General features: G+C 49.2%; 8 protein-coding genes across 8 annotated transcripts; 2 read left to right on the top strand and 6 right to left on the bottom strand.

Moving 5' to 3' along the window:
• Nucleotides 1–1,808: 1,808 nt before the first annotated feature.
• M438DRAFT_337691 (uncharacterized protein) lies at nt 1,809–2,216 on the top strand (the record flags this gene model as incomplete). Its single annotated transcript, XM_029904026.1, has 1 exon — nt 1,809–2,216. The coding sequence occupies one exon, from the start codon at nt 1,809–1,811 to the stop codon at nt 2,214–2,216; it is 408 nt and encodes a 135-aa protein (XP_029757904.1).
• Nucleotides 2,217–2,492: 276 nt separating this feature from the next.
• M438DRAFT_337690 (uncharacterized protein) lies at nt 2,493–3,245 on the bottom strand (the record flags this gene model as incomplete). Its single annotated transcript, XM_029904025.1, has 2 exons — nt 2,493–2,717; nt 2,856–3,245. 2 exons carry the CDS (start codon nt 3,243–3,245, stop codon nt 2,493–2,495), a joined length of 615 nt encoding a protein of 204 aa, XP_029757903.1.
• Nucleotides 3,246–4,546: 1,301 nt separating this feature from the next.
• Nucleotides 4,547–6,114, top strand: M438DRAFT_376562 (putative alpha-1,3-mannosyltransferase; the record flags this gene model as incomplete). Its single annotated transcript, XM_029908669.1, has 3 exons — nt 4,547–5,111; nt 5,162–5,551; nt 5,600–6,114. 3 exons carry the CDS (start codon nt 4,547–4,549, stop codon nt 6,112–6,114), a joined length of 1,470 nt encoding a protein of 489 aa, XP_029757902.1.
• A 103-nt stretch (nt 6,115–6,217) lies between these two features.
• Nucleotides 6,218–8,281, bottom strand: M438DRAFT_367603 (uncharacterized protein; the record flags this gene model as incomplete). The annotated part of the gene is made up of 2 exons (XM_029907974.1): nt 6,218–8,134; nt 8,186–8,281. The coding sequence occupies 2 exons, from the start codon at nt 8,279–8,281 to the stop codon at nt 6,308–6,310; spliced, it is 1,923 nt and encodes a 640-aa protein (XP_029757901.1). The 3' UTR covers nt 6,218–6,307.
• Nucleotides 8,282–10,468: 2,187 nt separating this feature from the next.
• Nucleotides 10,469–11,174, bottom strand: M438DRAFT_357666 (uncharacterized protein; the record flags this gene model as incomplete). The annotated part of the gene is made up of 2 exons (XM_029907190.1): nt 10,469–10,897; nt 10,962–11,174. The coding sequence occupies 2 exons, from the start codon at nt 11,172–11,174 to the stop codon at nt 10,469–10,471; spliced, it is 642 nt and encodes a 213-aa protein (XP_029757900.1).
• Nucleotides 11,175–12,288: 1,114 nt separating this feature from the next.
• M438DRAFT_357665 (amidase signature enzyme) lies at nt 12,289–12,879 on the bottom strand (the record flags this gene model as incomplete). Its single annotated transcript, XM_029907189.1, has 1 exon — nt 12,289–12,879. One exon carries the CDS (start codon nt 12,877–12,879, stop codon nt 12,289–12,291), a length of 591 nt encoding a protein of 196 aa, XP_029757899.1.
• A 420-nt stretch (nt 12,880–13,299) lies between these two features.
• On the bottom strand, nt 13,300–14,047 carry M438DRAFT_347807 (uncharacterized protein). The gene is made up of 2 exons (XM_029905988.1): nt 13,837–14,047; nt 13,300–13,780 (listed from the first exon to the last, which is right to left on the bottom strand). The coding sequence occupies exon 2, from the start codon at nt 13,593–13,595 to the stop codon at nt 13,386–13,388; it is 210 nt and encodes a 69-aa protein (XP_029757898.1). The 5' UTR covers nt 13,596–13,780; nt 13,837–14,047; the 3' UTR covers nt 13,300–13,385.
• A 320-nt stretch (nt 14,048–14,367) lies between these two features.
• On the bottom strand, nt 14,368–21,077 carry M438DRAFT_337684 (uncharacterized protein; the record flags this gene model as incomplete). Its single annotated transcript, XM_029904024.1, has 15 exons — nt 14,368–14,708; nt 14,763–15,249; nt 15,306–15,335; nt 15,408–15,455; nt 15,512–15,602; nt 15,909–15,934; nt 16,049–16,108; nt 16,174–16,215; nt 16,280–16,351; nt 17,224–17,271; nt 17,326–17,367; nt 17,464–17,574; nt 18,361–18,626; nt 19,993–20,684; nt 20,740–21,077. The coding sequence occupies 15 exons, from the start codon at nt 21,075–21,077 to the stop codon at nt 14,368–14,370; spliced, it is 2,694 nt and encodes an 897-aa protein (XP_029757897.1).
• Nucleotides 21,078–22,506: the final 1,429 nt, after the last annotated feature.

Genomic DNA, 22,506 nt, shown 5'->3' with positions numbered 1-22,506 from the left:
GCGTAGTCAAGGGTATAGTGATCAGGTCAACTAGAGTTTAACAGTATGGTTTCGACCGGGACAAAAGTCAGGTCCGCGGACATGGCGATCGACTCAAACAAGGCCTCTTCCGAAAAGATTAGTTACATTCTTCACATATCTGCGCAATCCAAGCTGTTGCGCCGCTCCTCGAGCCTCTTGTAGATCCCTGTCGTGACATATAGAGTGACTTGCAAGGTAGGTACCCAGTGAAGATTCTCTCGAGGCACAAGCTGAGCCGTCGAGATGCCCTGAGGGAAATGGTCCATTTTCAAATTTGTCACGATAGTGGTTTTGGACGTGGCTGACTGGTACCTATAGAGATAAGGTGGAGAAGATTTAAGCTTTGGCACCTGCATGGAACAATCCCTACAGTACAATAGAGGCTCTAAATCCTTTCCGAGGCAATGTCGGTTTTGGATGATACCCCGCAACGACCCATGTTTTGCAGCTCTGTTCCTTGCTCTGGCCATGTTCCCCCATCCAGACAGGTACGGTGCATCCCTTTCCTTGGCCGGCAGAGATTTCAGGACACTTACTACTGCTCTTAGTGCGTGTACTTGTCGCTGGCCCGAGGATAGTGCTGTAGATCGCAGTTCTGATTGTTCTATTGGTCAGAAAGCTGCGGGAAGCCTATAAACAGAGCTATCTTGGCCTTCCTCGAGGTAGAACGTCACCAAAAGATACTTACCCCACACAAGAATCTGACGATTCTATTGGCTTAAACCTCCAAGTTCGTCCTAATTCTTCGGAGTGAGAGTGCCCTGAAAACAAGGAAAGGGATGCCCGCAGGGAATCGATATTGCGTCGTCATGCACATTGAGCCGTTCTGCATCGAGCCAGCTTGTGCCACCCGCTTATGCTAGTGATCAATGTCCGTCAGACGCTTTCTGACCGAAATAGTTCTGAGTTGATCCAAAGTCTTGTAGCATACCCTCGCTAGCCACTGCCGACATGAACGACGGCTTGCAAGCTTGAGAAACAGTCATCGCCGTATACCCTGATACCTGCAAGGAGTAAGCAGAAGGAACTTCGGGGCTCGGATGCGATCTACGAAGCTTCATATACTCGAGGTACTGTGGGCTCACAAATGTTGTTGATCTACAGCGACCCAACAACAAGCGATGTTGCTTCCATGGCAGTGCTTGGACAGAGTCACCAAGGCAAATCCAGTGGAATGTTCCCCCCATATGTTTCGTGCACGGTTTGGAGTAAAACAAAGAATCGGTTGCAAAAGAGTATAGTTGGATTTTAGAGACAGTGTAAAGATCAACAAACAACACCCTGAACAAAAACTCCATCAGTCTTGCATTGCAATTTGGTTCCCCAAACCCAGATAATGATCGTGAAATGTGCATATTGCCTCAACCACGTCGGTTGCACCTCTGTTATGTCGTGTGTTAATTGAACAGCGAGTTCGAAACACCAAGTCTGTTTCGAGCTAGTTTTTTGATTTCGAGCTTTTGCTTGTGGTTGAGGTTGTCCAGGTAGTTGTCCATGCACTAGTCTTACTTGCCGATGTAGTGCTGGGAGAGGTGCTGGGAGAAGTGCTGGGAGTCGTACTAGAAGTTTTGTTCGGTGCGGTGCTAGGAGTGGTACTGGAAGTAGTGCTTGGAGTAGTGCTAGCAGTAGTCGTACCTAGCGACGTAGTGCTTGACGTGGTTTTGCTTGACTTAGTGCTAGGCGTAGTGCTCGGAGTAGTGCTTAGTAACATCTTGGAGGAAGATGTCGTAGCGCTCGAGGATGTCGTAGTGCTGGACGTGGTTTTGCTCGACTTCGTGCTAGGAGTAATGCTAGATGTTGTGCTTGATGACGTCTTGGACGAAGATGTCATAGCGCTCGAGGATGTCGTGGCGCTAGACGTGGTTTTGCTCGACTTCGTGCTGGGAGTAGTGCTAAATGTTGTGCTTGATGACGTTTTGGACGAAGATGTCGTAGCGCTTGAGATCGTCGCCCTAGATGTAGTGATTGATGATATAGTGCTAGTAGTTGTGCTTAGCGAAGACTGGAACGTAACACTCGAGGAAGTCTTTGTAGACGTCTTTGAGGAAGATTTTGCAGTGCTTGAGGATGTCTTTGTCTGCGAGGTGGACGACGTAGGGCTTGAGAAAGTTGACTTTGACGAACTACTGGTCTTCGAAGTGGTACTCCACGTTGTCTTCGATGTGTATGCTGAACTCGAACTTGGAGTAGTTTGAGTTAAGGTTGTCTTGCTTGATGTGGATGGCGTAGTAGTTGAATAAGTCACTTTTGAGGTACTAGTGGACGAGGTGCTTGACCTGGTCGTGCTCGGAGTCGTGCTGGCTGTGGATACACTTGTTCTGGATGTGGAGCTGCTCGAAGACGATGTGCTAGTCTTACTAGTCTTTGGTGTCGAGCTGCTAGAAGATGTTGTGCTAGTCTTACTAGTCTTTGGTGTCGAGCTGCTAGAAGACGATGTGNCTGAGCTCGATGAGGTCGAACCTTTCGAAGTTTTACTTGATTTGGTAGTCTTGGTTGAGTCGGTCGTCTTGCTCGATTTGGTAGTCTTGGTTGAGTCGGTCGTCTTGCTCGATTTGGTAGCTTTGCTCGTCGTCGATGTCATGCTTGGTGAAGTGGTCCAAGATGAAGTAGTCATCGAACTCTTTGGTGTAGCATTGGACTTCGTGGTACTTGGCTTGGTCGAGCTCGAGATAGATGCACTTGAGGTGACATGGGTGCTAGATAAGGTTGAGCTGGTACTCAGACCAGTAGTGGTACTGACGCTAGAGCTGGAAGAAGATGTCCCTCCCTCAAAGAGTGTTAGTCCCTAGTGTTCAAGAGATCTTAAGCCATTCAGGGACTCTGATATCATATACCTTGATAGTGGTCGTGACCGTGTTTTCGATACAAGAACATAGCTGCCCGAGGAATCCTCCTCCTTGAGCAATACAGCTAGCCCATACCACATCTTTGCTTTGCGAACTAGATATAGTCTTTGGGGTAGTTGTTGCAGAAGTTGTCAGAGGAGCGGCGGTCGTGGTCGCAAGGCCTCGTCTCAACCTGCGTCTGCCTGCTGCAGGGATAATAACAGTGACCGTGGGCACGGGGAAGTACCTCGAACAGAAGGACTCTGCGGGCGCATAGTCGGTGAGAAATAAGAGATCTTTGTAAGGAAGCTTTTGACAGATGCCATCATTCGCTGACACAATTCCAAACGAATACAGCAAGCATATCAGAGCCAGTCTGAGTATAGTTTGTCCGGCCATGACGATGGATGGAGATACGATGTGATTGATGTGATTGATTCGTGTCACTGCGCGAAGGACTCACTACTTATGCCTTCCTCAATGCTCTCAATCTTAGTTCTCCAATCTGGCATTTCATCCAAGGTACCTTACTCTCACGGGAGCGAATATAGCAAATGCACTTGGATGCCAGATCTCAGTCGGGACGGAATTTTAGCAGGGATCGTTTGCACGATGCTGCATAGTTCTTGCTGGCGCCATCGATGTTGGCTAATAGTATGGATGCGCAGAACTCAACGTGATGAGCGCATGTTTGCGCAGGGGTGCTTGCTTGTATACCGTTCCGCGCTGGTAGGCATATTGAACAATGCAGGCTGCAGGCTTCCTGGAAAAGTTTGTTCTTGCCGCGATGTGTAAGATGAGTGGTGCAAGATGAGTGATGAAAGCATATAGTTCCAGCGGAGTCAAGGGCTTGAGGTACCTGGATACACCAGAGGGTGGGGTATGTATGCCGTGGGCGAAAGACCCTATGCATGAAGCTAAGAGGGCTCTGGGTGAGGATCTCCGGCATCATCATAATATTACGCTGTATACAGTCGTAATATTGCAGAAGACATCTTGTTTTTGCTTCGCGTGAGCGCGGGATCGATTTATCCAAGCGGGAAAAGGTAAATTCACAAGCAGCCACATTAGCTCTCATTCAGCTGGAAACATCGTGGTACTGGAAGCATCTTACACACCAACTCCGCGGCTCTAGGAACGAGTTTATCAGCGCCAGCCGCTACATCCCCATCCAGATTGTAACGTTACTTCCAAGCATCCAGCGCTGGTGAGTGGAGCAAGTGAGCTCAAGGCCCCCGTGCCAGCCGCTGCCCATCCACGCTTCATACTTTCCTCTCACTCTTCGAGATCATTGCCTTTTCTCACAACATAACTTTCCAATCACGAAGATGACTCCTCTCAATCTATCGTCGTTTGGGTTTCCTCGAAGACGATCTGCTGTGTGTCGCTTCCTCGCTATCGTCATAACCATCGCTCTTTTCTTTCTTATCTTCGCTCAGCAGAATACCTCAGCAGCTTTAACATCAAGACATCCGAATGGTATAGACTCGATACCAGTCTTGCTGCAGCAGCAGTCACAGCCAAGGGATCGAAGTACCGACCACACCGAGCTTGTTCCACATAAGGAACGTTCCGTCGAGAACATTCACGAGCGGGAGATCTCGCACGCAGGACACCAGCACCAAGCCTCCACACAGAATGCCGGCCAGAAAGTGATGACTGATACCGACTCCGTATTTATGACCAATTTCTGGAACACGATGACTTTGATGCCTTCAGAGCTGTCTATGAAAGCGCTGATGGCACCCTTTGTGGATACCGGAGATGAGCACTTGAAAGATGTAGCAACCCGAGTTAGAATCTTTAGAGCTGCGTTCGAAGCGTGGGAAGATCTGCATGGGGTAGCATCAGGAGATCAGGTCGGGTTTTCGAATATCCTACAGCGTCTTCGAAATCCTGGAAACTCTGCGATTGATATTCGCAATGCAATACAGAGATACGACGAATTTCGATACTACGTCAACCGACTCGGGATTACACTCTTTCCTGGCACAAATTTAGCCTTTGGCGACCATCTCTTATTGCATGCTAGCTTCTACAAAGCAGGTAGAGGCATTGTATTGACTCTTGGTGATCATCAAGTCTACATGGTATTGACATCGATTCGAGCATTTCGAAGAATGGGTTGCACTCTTCCCATTGAAATCATGTATCTCGGGGAAGAAGATCTTGGGGAAGAATTTAGGGTGATGCTGGAGGAGATACCAGGTGTGATTACCCGAGACCTGAGTATCATGGTTGATGACCAAGGCTGGGAACTGAAAGGTTAGTTTTGAACAACATACCATCATTTCCGTGTATGTTGACAGGAGCAGGCTGGGCGATGAAGCCTTGGGCAGTGCTCATGTCCTCGTTCCAAGAAGTTCTCTTCATGGACGCTGATGTGTTGTTTTTCGTCGATCCCGAGACCCTGTTCGAAGACCCACAATACCAAGCCACTGGAGCGTTGTTCTTCAAAGACCGCAACTTGGGTCGTGAAGAGAAAAGAAAGTGGCTGAAGAAAGTGCTACCATCACCGATATCCGGGAAGGTGAAAGAGAACCGTTTATGGACAGGAGAAAGTGGCCACATGCAAGACTCTGGAATCGTCGTCATCGACAAGTGGATACATTTCGTGCCGGTACTCCTTGCAACGCGGCTGAATGGAATTGACCGCGATGGAAACAGCGACACAGGTAAGAAGGGCGTATATGAGATGGTTTATGGTGAGTCGTGACCAGTATTATATATGTCGTAGCGACTGACCTCTGCAGGTGATAAAGAGACATTTTGGCTCAGTTGGGAGATGGCTGGAGTACATGATTATGCTTTTCATAGCGGGCCCACTGGCATCCTGGGGATCCTCAAAGAGCCCGAGGCTGAACGATCGCGGGAGCCGGATGGTGGAGCCGAAGAAACAGACACTCAAGAAGAGGACCAATCCTCAAGAGTATCGGCCAAGGTCACTAAAGCAGTCTCGCCACAAAACCATACAGCTTGTTCACCTCAGCTACTTCATCTTGGTAACACTGGCAGACCACTCTGGCTGAATGGATGGATTTCGCAAAACAAGTTTTCTGCACCAAACGACGTCGATATTGACAACTTCCAGGTGTTCCTCAAAGAGCCAGTCAAGAAGAATCCATCGAGTAAAACTGAGATGTGGGAATTGGAGGAGAACAATGTTTGTTGCTTAACAGTTGACAGCTTTACCGAGATATCTAAAGACGATAAACATGCCTTGGAGGTGATGATTTTGCTAGCGAAAGAGTACGAATGGGAGGTGTAGTATTGCTATAGTCAAATGAGAATCAACTAGGGCGATCACAGAATACTTTTTCAACTTTGTACCGAAGCAATGCTTGTGTATCCAGAAAATTTGATATGTTGTTGGCATCATGCTGTAGTTCGTAGAAGAACATTTTGTGTTGGCTGAGTATCATCTTCTGTAGCTTCTTCCTGCTTGTAGAAACTCTCGTTCATCATCTTGCGGCTCCTTCATCACTCTCTTCAGCCCCGATCTGCGAGCCATCCTCGCTCTTCTCTTGAGCAGTCTCGCCTTCTTCGCGTCCATCCGGTGCTTGCTCGCTTTCCTGTGCTCGAGCTTGGTCATTCTCTCCATCATCTTCATCATCATCATCGTCTCCACCGCCATCTTCCCCGCCTCCTTCGATATATCCATCTGATCCATGTTCGTCAAGTTGTCGACCCCGATCCTCCATCTCATTCTTCTCCTTTTCTGTTTGATCAATCTGTTTCTTCGTCTTCGAAGGCGTGTGATCTTCTATATACTGTCTAGCAGCATCTTCCATACACTTTCTGATATCCTGCGTGATGTGAAAAATGCGATTGGGCATTTTGTTATAGAGTGCCGCTTTGCCAACACTGGTGTTAAGGTAGGAGGCAGGATCTTCGAGTAAATGGCCTATGGAAGGAAGGCTTCTTATCAAGTCAAGAATGCCACTGAGTCTTAGGCTTTGGACCGTTGCATCATTGACAGATACCTGTATAGTCATGATATCTGTTTTTCCTCTAGGCGTCGTGGCTGCGTAGTCCCAATCAGCTATACCATTTGGTATCATGATGCGCCCCATTCCACAAGGTTGGTCCAAGGAAACTTGATCGATAACCTTATCCGGGCCGAAGTCGATGGGATCAGAGCCGTAGATCATGGCGAAGTGAGTGCCGTCTGTGACCATGATCGCCAGATGTGGTCGGTAGAAGGGTTCTTGACAGTATTTTGTATCTCCTGTGTTGGTCCGTGGTAATGCTATGTAGGCTTTCAGTCCTTTATGGCCAAAGATATCAACGGCTTGAGCTTGCTCGGCAAGAAGGCCCAAGGGGACTGGAACGAATTGCGTTCCACCGCGTAAGTACGAATAGCCCTGTACAGGGTACTCTGGTTCCTCCAAAACATCTTGCAGAAAGACCGGGTCACATATGCCGCTGATCAGACTGCATTTGATGATTTCCAAGGGCCCGAAAGATCGTACAAAGTGCATATACATGTTCGGCTGGCGCACCCCCTGTGACAGCTTAGTATCTGAGAACTCATGGAGAAAGAATGGTGACCAGTTTTTCTCCGCTCCAGCCCTTTCACTGTCACGTATCGTGAGGAGTACCATGTGGAGAGAGAAAGGCCGCAAGATCCACATGCTGCGATTCCAGTCAGACTTTGAACCTATCATGTTAAACACAACGACCGGTTCAGCATCGTCCACGCCGTTTTCGATGATGATCCGTGCGTCTTCTGGCCCGTACCACAAGCCTTCAAGATCGTAATCGAATGGAATTTCGAAGATGCGCGGGAAAGTGATCGTCTGAGATTTCCATTCAAGTCGGTAGCCATCTAGATGAATCCAGTGCTTGTTGAAAATTTGACCGCGGATAAAGCTGGCTCGGCCATGGTCACGTGTGGCCTCGGCATGGAACACAACGCGAGTTATACACAGATAAAGGTCGTCCCTAGGCAACAAAACACAGGCAGTGGCGAGCCGGGCCCAGGACTTCTTAACAAGAGTCTGGAGGTCGAAACGGCCCTCGACCTGCTCCGAATGATATTGAACCATGGGATGTTTCGATAGAGAGCCAGCAATCTGCCACAAGTCATCTTCCATATGCCAGGACGTCTGGACCCCAATCTCAAAGCCATGATTTAGCGCATCGCAAACAGGAGCCGAACCCTCGATATACAGCTTAGGGTCAGGAGTGTCGTAGCCACGCAGCATATATCCCACGAAAGAGCCCCGATCGTTATATCCTTCTGAGGCCCCATGGAGGGGCCGACGATGAGGATGTCCGGCCGGTTGCTGTGAACATCAGTGTTCCAAGTTGGTGCACCTGATTACAAGTCACTTTACCTCAGGTGCGATAGGGCCATCAAAGATGATATACAATATCACCATGAAACCAAACAGTGCAGTGAAGAACTTTCGGATGATGAAAACTCGGCCCATAATGCGCAACTTGTGATAAGTCTTTGTTGATCGTTGACCACCCAGAAGTCGAATTTCCTCAGTCTGGTTGAAGCGTATGCAGCTGTTCCATGCTCGATCTCAAAGCCTGTTCCCATTACTAACCATTTGTCTGCGCTGGACACGTGCTTTGCATTGGCTTCACCATCGCCGACGCCGTAAAAGCTGCGCCCACCTTGTTGTGTCCAGATCCAAAGGGGCAATGGCCTCGAAAAGCTGAGGACATGGTTCAGGCCGCAGACTGAGCCGCTTGAGGGGGGGTAGTGACAGTCCCGAAGGGTATTCAGTGGCCCTGGCCCGGAGGATCGAAAAGCTTTTGTTGCCCGAACGGCCGATCTGTGAATTTAGGGACTGGTATAGACGCACTTTCGGCAACTGAACTGTCAGCCGTTGTATTGTACTCTATGCCAGCCACGGCCTAGGATCTTGTCGTCTGGGATCATGCCGTCTGAGGTCGTGCCGTCTGGGGTCGTGCCGTCTAAGGTCGTGCCGTCTGGGCTTTTGCAGTCTGCCGTGTACCAAACTCCCACAGTATCGCCAGTACAAAAAATACTTGATACATGTGACAGTAGTAGTTGTTCAGCTCTGTCCGCGATGGGCGAAAGGTGCTTACTCGAGGTGACGAGGTTGAGCTGAGATTTCGCTCTACCAAGTGACATGTTTGAGAACTGTGTGGAAGAAAAAAGCGGATGTGACTTGGTAGTCATGGTTGCCTGCGGCTCGCCATGACGATAAGAGCAGGAACATGCTGCCCTGTAAGCGTCCGAGAAAAATAGGGCAGTGTTTATGCCACCAAGGCATGATGTTGACGATTCCAGCTGGACCTTCGAGATCCCGAGGAGGTCCCGGTGCCGCTCTCCCGCTGTACCCCTCTTTTCTCTCTCGCCCTTCCGAAACCCTATTCACTTGCGGATCTGATGAACAACTCACAGCGCTCCCCAAAAGAAATTTCGAGCTTATCTGATCCGACAAATCCCTCGAGACTGAAATCGGATCTTGTCGAGATATGTCAGGCTACCACGTGTTGATTTCGTGGAAAGAATATTGACTATATCGACGTTGCAAGAAGTCCACTGTCATATCGTGCGTCGCAAAGGACATCGCAAATGAGAATAGATGCATCCCGTCAGCGTCGGTCTGCACTGTAGGAGTGTCCTAGCGGTCCATCACAGCATAAAAAGGAAGAGACACGCAAACGTCTGTCGCTGCAAGCATATTACATCTCTTCTGCTCGCGCTCTCTTGCGATGAATTATACCGAATGCTGTCCCTAATCATTCCAACAGGAGATCATGCCTTCGACCAGGTCGGGACAGATTGACAGAGAAAGTCTCCCAAAAAGCATGAAAGATAAATGTAGGCAAGGCCCTGCAGACTCTGTGAACTTGAAATCAAAGCAGATACAGAGAAGGAGAGACCTGAACTGGGCTGGACATCGAGGTGACCCCAGCGTGACGATTGCGCAGGCATGTGATTCCACCTTGCGCGCTCCTGACGCATCTGTTGATGTCATAGACCAGCACTGAACCATACGCTTCGGTGGCCGGCTTGACCCAGAGAGATTGCTCAGAGGCGCCGGTGGTGATGTTGTCTAGATTCCGGACGTGATGATGTGAAGTTTGGCAACATGCGAATTGAAGGCAGAACTTTAGTGAGGCGGTAGTGGTTTGAGCGCCTGGTGGCGAAAAGGGCTTGAACTGATGGAAACTGACCTGCGAAAGTCTGAAAGCGACCAAAGGAAGAGGCGCCTGACAAACTTGGGAGAGATCGAGGCGTGAAGCGTCTAGAAAGGTCTGAGAAGTACTGATGTGAAGAGCCTGCGATGGGAATTGTTGAGCGTCTATAGAAGCCTGGACATCGTCAAAAGCTGCTAGATCTGCGAATACGAGGATAGGGAGGTAGAAAAATCTACAGGACTCTAGAAGTTCAGCACGGTCAAGGGTCAGAAGCTAAGCAAGAATTTATGAGTTTTTGAACAGGAAAGAGACATAAGTCTCGATTCTCGTAGATATCGGTGTGTTGTAACTACATTGCTCTAACTAGTTCGACGGCCTATGCTAACGGCCCGATATCCTGGTTTGATCGTGACAGGCATCACACCTTGGGTCCTACAGAAAGGTTCTCCAGATGCACAGCCCCATGTTCCTTAACAATCTCGGCGACTTGGTACTCATTCACAAGCGCGCCCTCTTGCTTCATCTCTCTCTGCATTCCCTCTTTTTCCTTTCGCATCTGCTTTGATTTCTTGACTCCGAGTATATGTGGCCATCGATGAGACGATGGCGACGGCGACGGTCTGCCCAAAAGGAATACAAAAGCCATTCGTTCCGACACATCGTCCACGAGCAGCTGTTGGAGCCAGCTCAGTGATATAGAGGGGGCAGATTACGGCAGCACCACCAACACCAACACCGAGGATCAGGCGACCGACGATGAGCTGAGCAAGACTGAAGCTAAAAGCGATGACAATGGCACCGGCGATGAAAAAGAGGTCCGAAATCAACAAGCAGGGCTTTCGTCCCCACTTGTCAGCAAACGTGCCCAAGATTGAGGCTCCAAAGATGGATCCAATGGTTGTAGCAGCCGTGGTAATCTCTTGCTGAGAGTATGTGAGTGCTTTTCCACCAAATTCTGTGCCTACATAAGGAAAGAGCAACGCCGACAACGCCAATGTCGTATCCATAGAGGAAACCACCGAGTGCTGCGGAAAGAATGAGGTATGCGAGATAAGGTGTCATCTTGTCTTCGTTCTCAGCTCGGATCAATGCTTCATCGACAAGGTGACCCTCTGCCTTCTGGGTCTGCCAGTCGGGTGGAACATGAGAGGCGGTTCCGGATGGCGCATCCGCTGGAAAGATCTCTTGGCCGGACGGCATGGTGTTGGTGTTGGTATGGTACAAATGATTGCTGGGATGAGGTGGAAGTGATTGATGAGACAGATTGAATAGAGTCTTACCGTCGTTATATGACTATCTCTTGTCCCATCACACGCAAGGTATAAATCAGTGGGAAACAGTATCCGCAAAATCTGCGGAGCCCCGCAGGAACGCACCTGTGGTAGCTCGGACGCTAACCATGTGACGTAGACATAAAACGTCGGTTGTTGATTGTTCTGATGCCGAGCAGTAGAATCCAAGGCCTTTGGAATCCTTGTGCCTTACGCCGTGACTAGATTGCGGCACGGGGTTGGGTGTAGAGTCTTGCTATCCTCGCGGGTACCATCATCCGCATCGACCTCCACACCTCCTACACATTGAGCTTGATAGTCTCAGATTCAAGAGATTTGATCCTCCAATGACATGTTGAACTAGTCTCAACCCTTTCGCTAGATTGCGAGGCTTACTCCATACCAGTGAAAATTCCTTCGGAAATTTGGAACCCTGATGTGTACCCCAGCGATTAATCATTACTTATCGAACAACTGTTGCCTCAACGCGAAGCAGAATTTACAGAATGCTCGTACTCCTTCGGGAACATTCGCCCACGAGCCGGAATCACTGTTGACATCCGGACCCCAATGCAATTCACGATGGGTTGGGATTCCAACATCTATCGTTCAAGGATGTCATAGCAGAGGAACAGAATATCGCAGCTTGTAGCCTGCTATGATGGAAATCAAGGCATGCTGGATCTGAGTACATTCCATATTACTGTGGCCTTCCACACATGAATTATAGATCCAGCAAATTGCGACCAACAAGGAATTCAGAACAACGACGATGACTCTGAGAAACATCACAACTTGGCCACACCAAATCCAAGCGTCTTGGAACGCCCCAGGATGCTCCTTGACATATTGTGTAAGCTTGCGACACCCATAAGAGCCATCGTATCTAGCTTATATATGATGGAGAACGAGAGGCGAGGCGTAAGCGACTTATCCTTCGTAGTAAAGTAGGAAGGAAGGAAAGCTTTACCTATAGCTAGCGAATACTTGTAGGACTGCTATCATGTTTGGTTTGTAGGTGCCTCTTAGACACCAAGGTGATATCAAATTGCTCCCGAGCTGGTGAGGTCTGACTGAGCTTGTGCCCAGACCTTCTTGACACCTTCCGACCCGAATCGGGCTTTGGAGATCGAGGTACCAGACCTGTCCTCTGTGTACATCTTTGGTACAGCAAGTCGTTTGCCTCGTAGCGAGTGAGCATCATAAAGTCTGGAGAGATCGCCTTCAAGATTGGAAGCCTTCGGCAAAGTCACAGTGCATTGGTCCCTCCAAAAGTCGCCAATGGTTTCGGGGTCAGGCTGAGTGATGACCTCCAAGACTGCCAACATATCCTTAACAGTTCTTGTCAGAGGTACGACAACGTCGCAGGTCACATACAGCGGCCACAGCCCTCTGCGACTAATCACACCTCTGGATGGTGTGTGGCAGACCAAGCCGTTGTTGCTCGCAGGACTTCTACCGCTGGACACCGTCTCTGAGCCAAGACCAAAAGCAGCAAAAGAGGCTGCAGTCGATGTAGCAGCGCCATTAGAAGAGCCAGAAGAGAAAGCAGCGGTCAAGTATTCCATATTATATGGAGATTCGGCTCTGCCATACACACCACGCTGCATACCTCCAGCTGCCATGGGAGGCATGTTGGTCTTGCCAATCATCACGCATACTCGATCTAACCTGTGCTGTTGAATCGAGATAAGAAAGAGCGAAGGGTAACATCACAAACATATGAACCATAAGTCGAGAAATCGTTGAGACGACGACATTTCCGCTGTCGCTGGTGAAATCGACCAAATCAAAAGTTTCAAGATTTCACACGGTTACAACTGCGTATAGGGTGGAGGGACGACTTTGTGTATGCCCTAAAAGCAGGAAGTAGCGGAGGCGGTTTGTTGCTCTCGTTAATTGCCCACATAGCTCCGATCGCGGGCATCATCTGAGCTTGGCAGATAATGATGATCATGCTGCATTATGATGTCGATCGGACGTCACGAATACAGAAGTGGTCACGATTCGGCATGGAAAATATTGATGATGTGAAAAATTACAATTCAATCGAGCGGCCCTGGCTATCTAGTGTTGTATCGCGCACGCAGGTCGTTCTACAACCCTACCATGCAGACACACGCAGTGGCGTGTTCCCTGTTCAGGGCCACAGGCCAGCTGCGCGGTCAAGCGCGGCGGTGTTGCGGTCGAGAGCGGTGGTGTGCTCTTGAATGGCACCGATCAAGGCTTGGATGGAGGCAGACTGGGCTTCGGGCTGGACTTCAGGGCCAGCTGAGTTGGAGGCGGCAGATTCAGGGGCGACAGAGGCAGGGGCAGCAGAACTGGCGGCGGGATCGGTCTTGCCAGGCATTCCGACGACTGGGGCCTGCACAAAATCAGCTGCTGATCAAAACAGCACAACAATCGTTCACTTAATTGGGCGGGGGGCTTGTCGCGGTAGACACGAGCCATGTTGACGGACATGCCCGGGGGAGGCACACATTCAAAGTGGACACTGGCATCGCGGCCTTCAGCAATGCGCCTTGCGGCCAGGCGCTGCGAAGATCTGTCAGAAAATAGCACACCCACATCAAGAAGGGATCAACACAAACCTGGAGGTATGTCATGCCGTTGGGGGAGGAAGACATGTTGTGAGTGGACTGAACTTGAGGCGATGTTTGGTCTCGATGTTGTGATGTGAGGGAAGATCGAGAGCGAGAAGGCGAGAGGGCGCGCAACATAGTGTTCGTGTACGCGCAGCAGAAGGCCAAGGCAATTGGACGCCAAGGGGCAAGACCAGTGAACAGGCATTTTACTGTCTGCCCCTTGACGCCGAAGAAGAAAAGAGAAAGGGAGTGGGGGAATTCAAGGGTTTATATAGCTGTGCGGCGCCTGCTCTTCGCGACGGAAGGTTCCAGACAAGGATGTGAAAGTGGAGGTTGAGTGAAAATGAACATCTTCACTTCCAAGTCTGTGACACCCGCATGCTTGACTGTTATTACAGGTGAACCCAAACGGTCTGGACTACATACTTGCGGTAGAGTGAAGACACCAGCAAATCGGAATGTTGTGAGAAATGAAACATGGCATTTCTGAGATATCATGAAAGAGTGGATGACAAAGGGAACACACCACAAAGGAAACTAGGCTAAGGTTGAGGAATTCCCTCGGCGACCGTATCCACCTGCCCACCTCCGGTTGATGCTATCCTCAACATTTGCCTCAAAGGTCACTGACGGCTTTGGGGCGTAGACCTCGTTCGACGGCGTACTCGAAGGTTTATCCCGCATCCAAGAGGTCGCTGCTCGCCATGAACTCGACACATTGTCGACAATGCGATTGACGAAATCAATCATTGGGCCAATCATTGCAACTCGACTTGGCACTCTACCAGAGGTGAAAGTGTCTGCGCTATAACTGTAGTCCACTTGTAAACCTCCGGTGATGATAGCTTGTTTGGCCGAGTACTGCTTGAATTTGGAGTCTGAGAAACGTCAGCGTCTGCTCTTCGAAGCTATGGCAGCGGGCTTTTGCTTACTTGGTTGACATTGATACCCAACCACGGCATTGACTCCGTTGTCCGTAACATTCAGATACTTGAATGTGAAAGAGTTTGGGTTGTTTTCGTAGAACAGAATCTGGAAATGATAATAGTTGGCTGTCTTGTTGTAGTATGTCGCGTAGTATTCAAAAGTCATAATCCGTGAGCCCGCTGTACCATCAACTTGATAGTAGATTCCTTGGGATGTTCCTTGAGCAATGTAGAGATCGGCCCAGAATGGTATGACGGCGTAGCCGGTGGGGGAGAGAGCTGTGTATTGTGGAAGAGCGGCAGGCTGGTAGGAACTAGTTATGCCAAAGCCGAGAACACCATTGGTGCTTATGGTGAGATTGTTGGAGGAGAAGCCGCAGATGGAAATTGCGAAGGGCACGACACGGGCAACGATTTCGTCGTCATGGTTTGCAGCTGAGCTTATGATTGTAGTAGGGGACGATAGAGCGACTGTGGGAGCTGCTGTTGTTGACTTTGGGAAGAGTTAGCGAAAATTTGGCGGTGTCTTTTCTTTAACGGTCAGCCTACCACTGGTGTCGTTGTTCGGGAGCCAGTAGTCTGAAATGATACAGTTAGTATTCTCGGTCATAAGGCTGGTCTAGGTTGAGTCATAGAGGAGAATCAACTCACTGCTCCTTGCGCTGCTGGACTTGCAGCTGTCACGCTCGTAATAGAGGACTAACGCTTTCATAAGCATTAGACACAAGCTAGAAATTAGAACGGCCTAAACTTACTGGTGTCACCGTAACCGTCACAGTACTTGCTGGAGGTGCTGGTGCAGTAGTTGTTACAGTGCTAGCAGGAGGTGCGGGCGCAGTGGTCGTTCTGTGAGAAGAAATCAATTAGTTATCGTAAACAACTATTGCTAAGTATCTTCCGTCCTGCTAGCCTCTCTAGCGACAGACGAGATGATCAGAAACGACTTACACAGCCGGCGCTGTCGATGTCACAGTGACCACTAGAAAATATGCAGGTCAGCAAATGTTATCTCTTCATAGCCAGATCGAGGGTCTTTTTTTGCAAGAATGTTTCCGAGTTCGAATCTCATTGCAGACGATAAGAGGAGGCGTGCTGGCTCCACCGGAATATCTTTGCGGACTGCGCTGGTTATTGAGGTTCGAACAATCTTACCTTGAGTTGTAGTACTTGTGGTAGTCCTGCAATTTCGTTAGCCCATGCTTTCACCTCCGTTGCAGATTGGTCCAGAACAGAAAATCAGACAAGTGATTTCTGGCCCGTCAAATTTTGCACTGGAAAAATACAATACTCACAAGGTCTGAGTTGAAGTTATTGGTGCTGGAGTGGGGCCATAGATTGTGCTCGTCGCAGTTCTAGCAAATAATTTCAGCATCCGCTCCGACCAATTGCTTTCGGGCAGGTTGGACAGTCATCTTACACAGTATTGGGAGGCGGCGCTGGAGCAGTGGTCGTCGCAGTCCTATGGCACAATATCAGCAACCCTGCAACCAATTGTTATGAGACTGGATAAGAACATCACTTACACAGTGTTGGGAGGCGGTGCTGGAGCAGTAGTCGTCTGTGTCGCTGTGAACGAGCTCACTATTGTGGTAGTCCTACCAAAGTTCAATTAGCGTATCATTCTACATATCGAATAGACAAGATGAATCGTCATTAAGCCCAGGCGAGATCAAAAGTAGACTGTCTACTTTTCCATCTGCGATGGACCCAAGAAGCCATTATTGCGGTGTATATCAACCTGAGCTGGACTTAGTTTGGACATAACTTACTGAGTTGAGGTTAAGGGAACTGGGGTAGCTGCATAAACGGAAATCGTCGAAGTGGTCGTTAAGATGCTAGAAGATTAATTTAGCTTCCATCGCTCATTCAAACAATTCATCGCGAGTATTACTTACACTGTGACTGGAGATGGTGTTGCTACATAGACTATAGAGGTCGTAGTCCTAAGAAGATCTAATTAGCAGGTTTCGCACCTAAAAGACGTAGAACGTCTTACTAAGTTAAGGGAGAAGGAGTAGCTACATAGACTATTAAGGTAGATGGCGAGGGTGTTACCGCATAAACAGTCGAGGTTAGCGGCGAGGGTGTTATAGCATAAATCGTCGAAGTGGTTATAGAGACGCTAAATGGTGATTTTAGTATTTTAATGCTTACAGAACAGGTCTCGCAGCTAAAGCTTACACTATAACTAGAGATAGTGTTACTGTATAGACTGTAGAGGTCGTAGTCCTCAGAAGATCTAATTAGCAGGTTTCGCACCTAAAAGACGTAGAACGTCTTACTAAGTTAAGGGAGAAGGAGTAGCTATATAGACTGTTAAGGTAGATGGTGAGGGTGTTGCTACGTAGACAGTCGAAGTTAGCGGTAAGGGTGTTGCAGCGTAGACAACCGAAGTGGTTATTAAGACGCTAAATGGTGATATTAGTATCTCAACGCTTAGAATACAGGTCTTGCAGCTGAAGCTTACACTGTAACTGGAGACGGTGTTGCTGCATAACTCGTGAATGTCGTGGTTCTGGAGAATTCTTGTCAGTATGCTTATTTTGACGCGATTTACAGCTTTCCTCACATGATTCCCGTGCTCGCTGGAGGCGGCGGAGCAGTTGAGGTGCTGGGAATATGTATTAGCATGTTACTCATTTGAATATATCGTGATCACATTTCGAATATGAATATTCCTGCCTGCACGATCTCGAGATCCACTTACACAGTTGCAGTAAGGATCAGGCTCTGCGTTGTCGTAAATGTGGAAGCAGGTTGCGTTGAGATGGATAGGGTGACAGACGTGGTTGTGCTGTAGACCGTGGTCAAAAAGGTTCTGAAACGCCTAAGTCAGCCAAGTTCGCTCAACATGGTTTAGGAGGCGTCAGCTGCTCGGCTCAGCTCTCTCAAGTCATCAAGTGCTTTTTCAAACCAGCTCACTCATCTTCTTGAGAGGTTCGGCCGTACAAAAGTCGCGCTGAGGCTTTGAGGATTACGTGAGAAAGTCAACGAGCGAATTATGCAACTCATGGGAGCCTCGAGCAAGGCAGACCCATTAGAAAGGTCGACCAGACGAGTGGGCCAGTTGAAAACACCCAAAGTCTGTTAGAAGGGATTCAGTGCCGAAGCAGCACAACATTCAATTGCATAAGCTCTTGGAGGGAAAGGTCTGTCATGTTCTCGGAGGATAGGGGTTCATCATGCTTACGTCAAGTAGGTGCTGGTTTGTCCTGGGGCGCTACTGATCACTGTCGAGGTTGTGGTAAAAGTCTCTCGTATGACGCTCGTGCTGATGCTGGTATATGTGATACTACTAGCGGGAGCTGTTGTCAGATAGGTAGATATCAGCGTCGTTAGGTAGACGGAGATTGACGTGACGGTAGATGCAATCGGAATACTTGTTGTCTAGAGCCAAATCACGAATTAGCAATGATCCAAACATTTTTTCTACATATCACGAGTCTTTCTTGACTTTGCACTGATGCCTCTCATGCCTCTCATGAGCTCAGAGATCATGCTCAGATCTGGAAGTTTCAAGGTAAGTACTGCCTTTCAAGAAGCAGCACTCCAACATGAGGCTTCCCAAATCAGGAGTACGATTTGGAATCTTGTTTGTACGTACCGTCACTGTTGCTTGGGGCTGAACACTCAGTGTTGTCACTGTTGCTTGCGGCTGAACACTCAGCGTTGTTACTGTTGCTTGCGGCTGTATGCTGAGTGACGTGACCGTCGCTTGCGGCTGAACACTAAGCGTTGTCACTGTTGCCTGCGGCTGTACGCTGAGTGACGTGACAGTGGCCTGAGGAAGTGTTGCAGTTATAACGGTGGTAAACGAAGATGCTGGTTGAATTGACACGGACAGGCTGGTCGCCGTGATTGTAACGGGCGCTGCAGTCGTGATATAAGTACTTAAAGCGAGCAATAGTCAGCAGAAGCTCTTTGCTTATGCAACATCTGAGCATTAGGTGCAAGAAGCATGAATCAATGCTAAAAAAAAAACTCACCTGGTGTAATAGATAGTGGTTCCAGGAGCAGTGGAGATCACGACGCGAGTCTCTGTAAAGCTGCTGGCGGGCTGGACGCTGAGGCTAATCGTCGTAAAAGTGATGCTGCTCGCCGGCAATGTTGTAATTACAGTGCTTAAGACAACTGAGATTGACGTCCGAGTCTCAGTCGGGCCTGTGACTGTGGGACCAAAAACAGATATCGTACTCGCAGCCAAAGTCTCAGTCAGCACCAGAGTGGATGCGGGTAGAATCGTTTGATAAGTTGAGTAGAACGTGAAGTTGGTCCCGGCTTGTGTCGAGATGATGGTCTGGACAGTCGTAAGAGTCGAGGGAGGCAATGTGGTTGTCACAAGAGACAATCGATGTTCAGTCGTAGTTGGGCCAGCTATGGACTGAGTTTCTGGTGGAACATTCACAATCGAAATAATAGTAGATGCAGGCAGGACTGAATAGATAGTCTGGGTGACTGGTGCTTCCCTGCTGATGATCGTCGTGAGTTCCGTCGAGGCTGGTAATATTGAGATTATAGTCGGGCCAGTCTGCGTGAAAAAGAGCGTTGTAAGATAGCTAGATACAAAAGTAGTTGTGTAGGGGGCAAGACTGGTGGTTTCAGTCCGGGTGATGTTCTGCGGTTCAAGTGTGATGATTCTGGATTCGATAATCGTCGTCGGCTGCAAGAGAAAGGATGTTTCAATTAAAGTTGAGTAGATAGTGGTGACGATGGGACTTGCGCTTATGATGTACGTGCTGGGTTCTGGATAGATGATGGATGTGATTGTTGAGGTTATAAAAGTGGTATACGGTTGAAAAGAGGTGGTTTGAATCTGCGTTTGAGTTGCAGTCGCAGTTTCGTAAGCCGTGCTCACTTGGCTGTAGGTTGCAGTGTATGTGATGGTAGCTAGAAGATGCACTGGTTAGCAGATGTACATTGAGATTCTCGACTTGCCAGCGTGGTCGTCAGGGACAGAGATAATCTGCCAAATCACAGGATACGATCTTGCTATCGACATGCATGGGTGTTTCCAGGTTGCAGGAGACTTCCAATGAGAGCTCAGAGAGACCTCACTCTCAAAGGACAGAGCTCCAACCCTTGAGGACATCATGAAATTTCGCAGAGGGTCTGATGGATACTCCACGGTTCCGGGAGGCCGAGGCGCGATCCAAGAGCTAGTTCAAGGTCTTTGCAAGGAATGAAATCTCGGGCAAAGGGAAATGAGAAGAAGCAAGAGCAGATGTCTTCAACTTACTGATGGAAGTCACTATCGCAGAAACGGTCAGGTTCTGGACAGATGTGGCGGTAGCAAAGGCAGTTGAAACTACTGTGGTGGGCCGATCGGTGGTATAGGTATTGTCGCTTCGGTATGTCGAGGTGATGTACTGGGTTGTGGTGTAGTAAACTGCCGTATAGACGATTGCGGACGTGGTCCTCGTCCGCACAATTGTTCTTGTCACCGTTCGAACGCTGCCATCAGACAGTGTACTCGATGAGACTGAGCCACCATCAGAACCTGCCGCCGTCGCAGAGGCCCCGGAAGACGGAGGTGTCGAGCCGTCGGAAGGTGGAGCTGATCCGTCTGATGGAGGCGGGATGTCCACGATGGCGATGCTGTCGAGAGCCACATAGGCGTTGCCAACACAAGTTATGCTGAAGGTTGCTAGAGCTGAATCATCGTCTGAAGTCGCCGAGAAGAGATAGTAGTATTGCTGGTAAATTCGAGTGCGTAGAGGAGCGGGACTGCTGCAGGAGTCATAGACGCAGAGACGAATGGAACAATCGGGAGGGTTGGGCCCGTTCTGGGCTTGCTGAGCATAGGCACTCAAGTTGTAGGTATCGCCTGCGATTGTTGCGAAGTACTGAGTGGCATTGTACATGAGCGGCTGGGCGGCTGACTGGCGACGGAAGAGCTTCGCAGCAGACCCATCATTGAAGGTCAATAACCTGGAGTGAACGAGTCAATATTGGCTTTTGGAGAACCCGGCGAAAGATCACTCACAAATAGCTGTCTCCACTCTGCGCAGTCAGAGGAGAACTGTCGTTGCTTTGAGCAATCTCGGCGATGACTGCAGGACTTGAGGCAGAGCTGTTAAGAGGATTGCCAGTGCCATTCTCGAAACTATTATCCGCAATCACGACCGGAGGAGGAACGGGTGCTGTTGAATTCGCTGCGATAGCGGAAGTAGAAGAGCTGGCTTGTGAGACAAGAGACGTAAAATTCGTCGAGGCTTGTGTTTGAGCATCGGGTACGCCATCATCATCAAAGTCCATGTAGCACTCGTCAGGGCAAGTGTCGCAGTAAGGATCTGATGACAGCGTGGTGGAAGAGCCAGGCATCGTGACGGTCACATCCGGCCCATAGACTGTCGTGAACCGAGTGGCAGAGATAATCGTATTCATACCCATCGCCGAGGAGGAGTTGATAAAACTGCACGCAGGATCTCGAGTAAATATGGTGGACACAAAGCTCTGGCTCAGAGTGATGGTGCTTGCGTTGGCTGCTGCAGTACAGCTCGCGGCGCTTGCAAAGACGGTTGTCACGGTCCCTGAGCTGGTCACTGTGAGAACGCCCGAGGGGCATGTCGGACAGCTTGAGTTGCCAGGAGCTAAGCTAGCAGGGGTACCGCTCTGGTATACATTGGAGAAAACTGTTGAATTCGTACAACTGGATTCAGACAAGTAGATCGAGGTCGTAATTGGAGGCAGCGTGCTAACAGTCTGACAGCTGGCGCTTTCATAAAGAGTTGAAATGCTGCCTGAAAAGTCTGATCCGACGGTCAAGGCAGAGCCAGACCTTGGAGAAGATTCGAAGATGACCGGACAAAGAGCCGTGCCGTAGATCACTGAGCTCACGAGAGAGCCAGATATGCTCGACGTGACCACGATAGATACGTTGGCGAGAGGCGAACAACTGACTGACTGGCTTGAGAGCCAAAGGGAGAGATCTGTACCGGTCTCGGAAGGACAAAAGAGCTGTGTCTGGTTGGTAGGGAGGAAGGATGTCACTGTCGACGGAACGCTCGCATTCGATGAACAAGTCGGGCATGGCTCGTTGTCGGACAGGACGGAGGTTATCGTTACCGGGGTACTGGCATTAGATGGGCATGGGCCTTCTTGGAAGACGGTCGAAATGCTCGTCTGCTTGAAGGTGTTTAAGATGGCTGTCGATGCCGATGCGGGTATGGTCACCGTGGCCGGTGCAGGGCATTCAAAGGGAGCAGTGGCGTTACTGCTCGAAGCGCATGCGATTGTGGAAAGATTGGAGACGTAATATGTCGAGGACCTATACACAGTAGAAATATTGTTAGTTTGCCAGACAGTTGAGAACTCAAGTACCGTTGAAGTTGGGCCCGCCGGACATGACGAAACGGCCTGTGGCGTTCTATGGCCATCTTGAATAAGATATGTTGACGAGTCTGATGTATAGATGGCGTACTGGCCAGTCGAAGAAGTGCATACGCTTGATGATTGACTGGCGGTCTCGTCGGAAGATGATTGCGCGATGCTCGCTCGGAAAAGACAGAAAAGTCCCAAGAGGGAAGGAAAGTTTCGCAACATGTTCTCACCACACGGATACGCAGGCAAGCACCAAACACCATAGTAGGGAAAGAGCGAAGATGCTTTGTATTGGAATATGATGAATACCCCAAGTGCGGCTCTGCATTCCGCCATATTGAAGGGTTGTACCAACATGGCCGATCTATCGGGTCTACCCTTGGCATTGTGCTGGGCCTGCGAGTCATAGAAAATTGGCTATGTTTGCTTG

This window comes from Aureobasidium pullulans, assembly GCF_000721785.1.
Source record: "Aureobasidium pullulans EXF-150 unplaced genomic scaffold scaffold_17, whole genome shotgun sequence".
NCBI lineage: Eukaryota > Fungi > Ascomycota > Dothideomycetes > Dothideales > Saccotheciaceae > Aureobasidium > Aureobasidium pullulans.
This window is presented reverse-complemented; position numbering and strand designations above follow the sequence as displayed.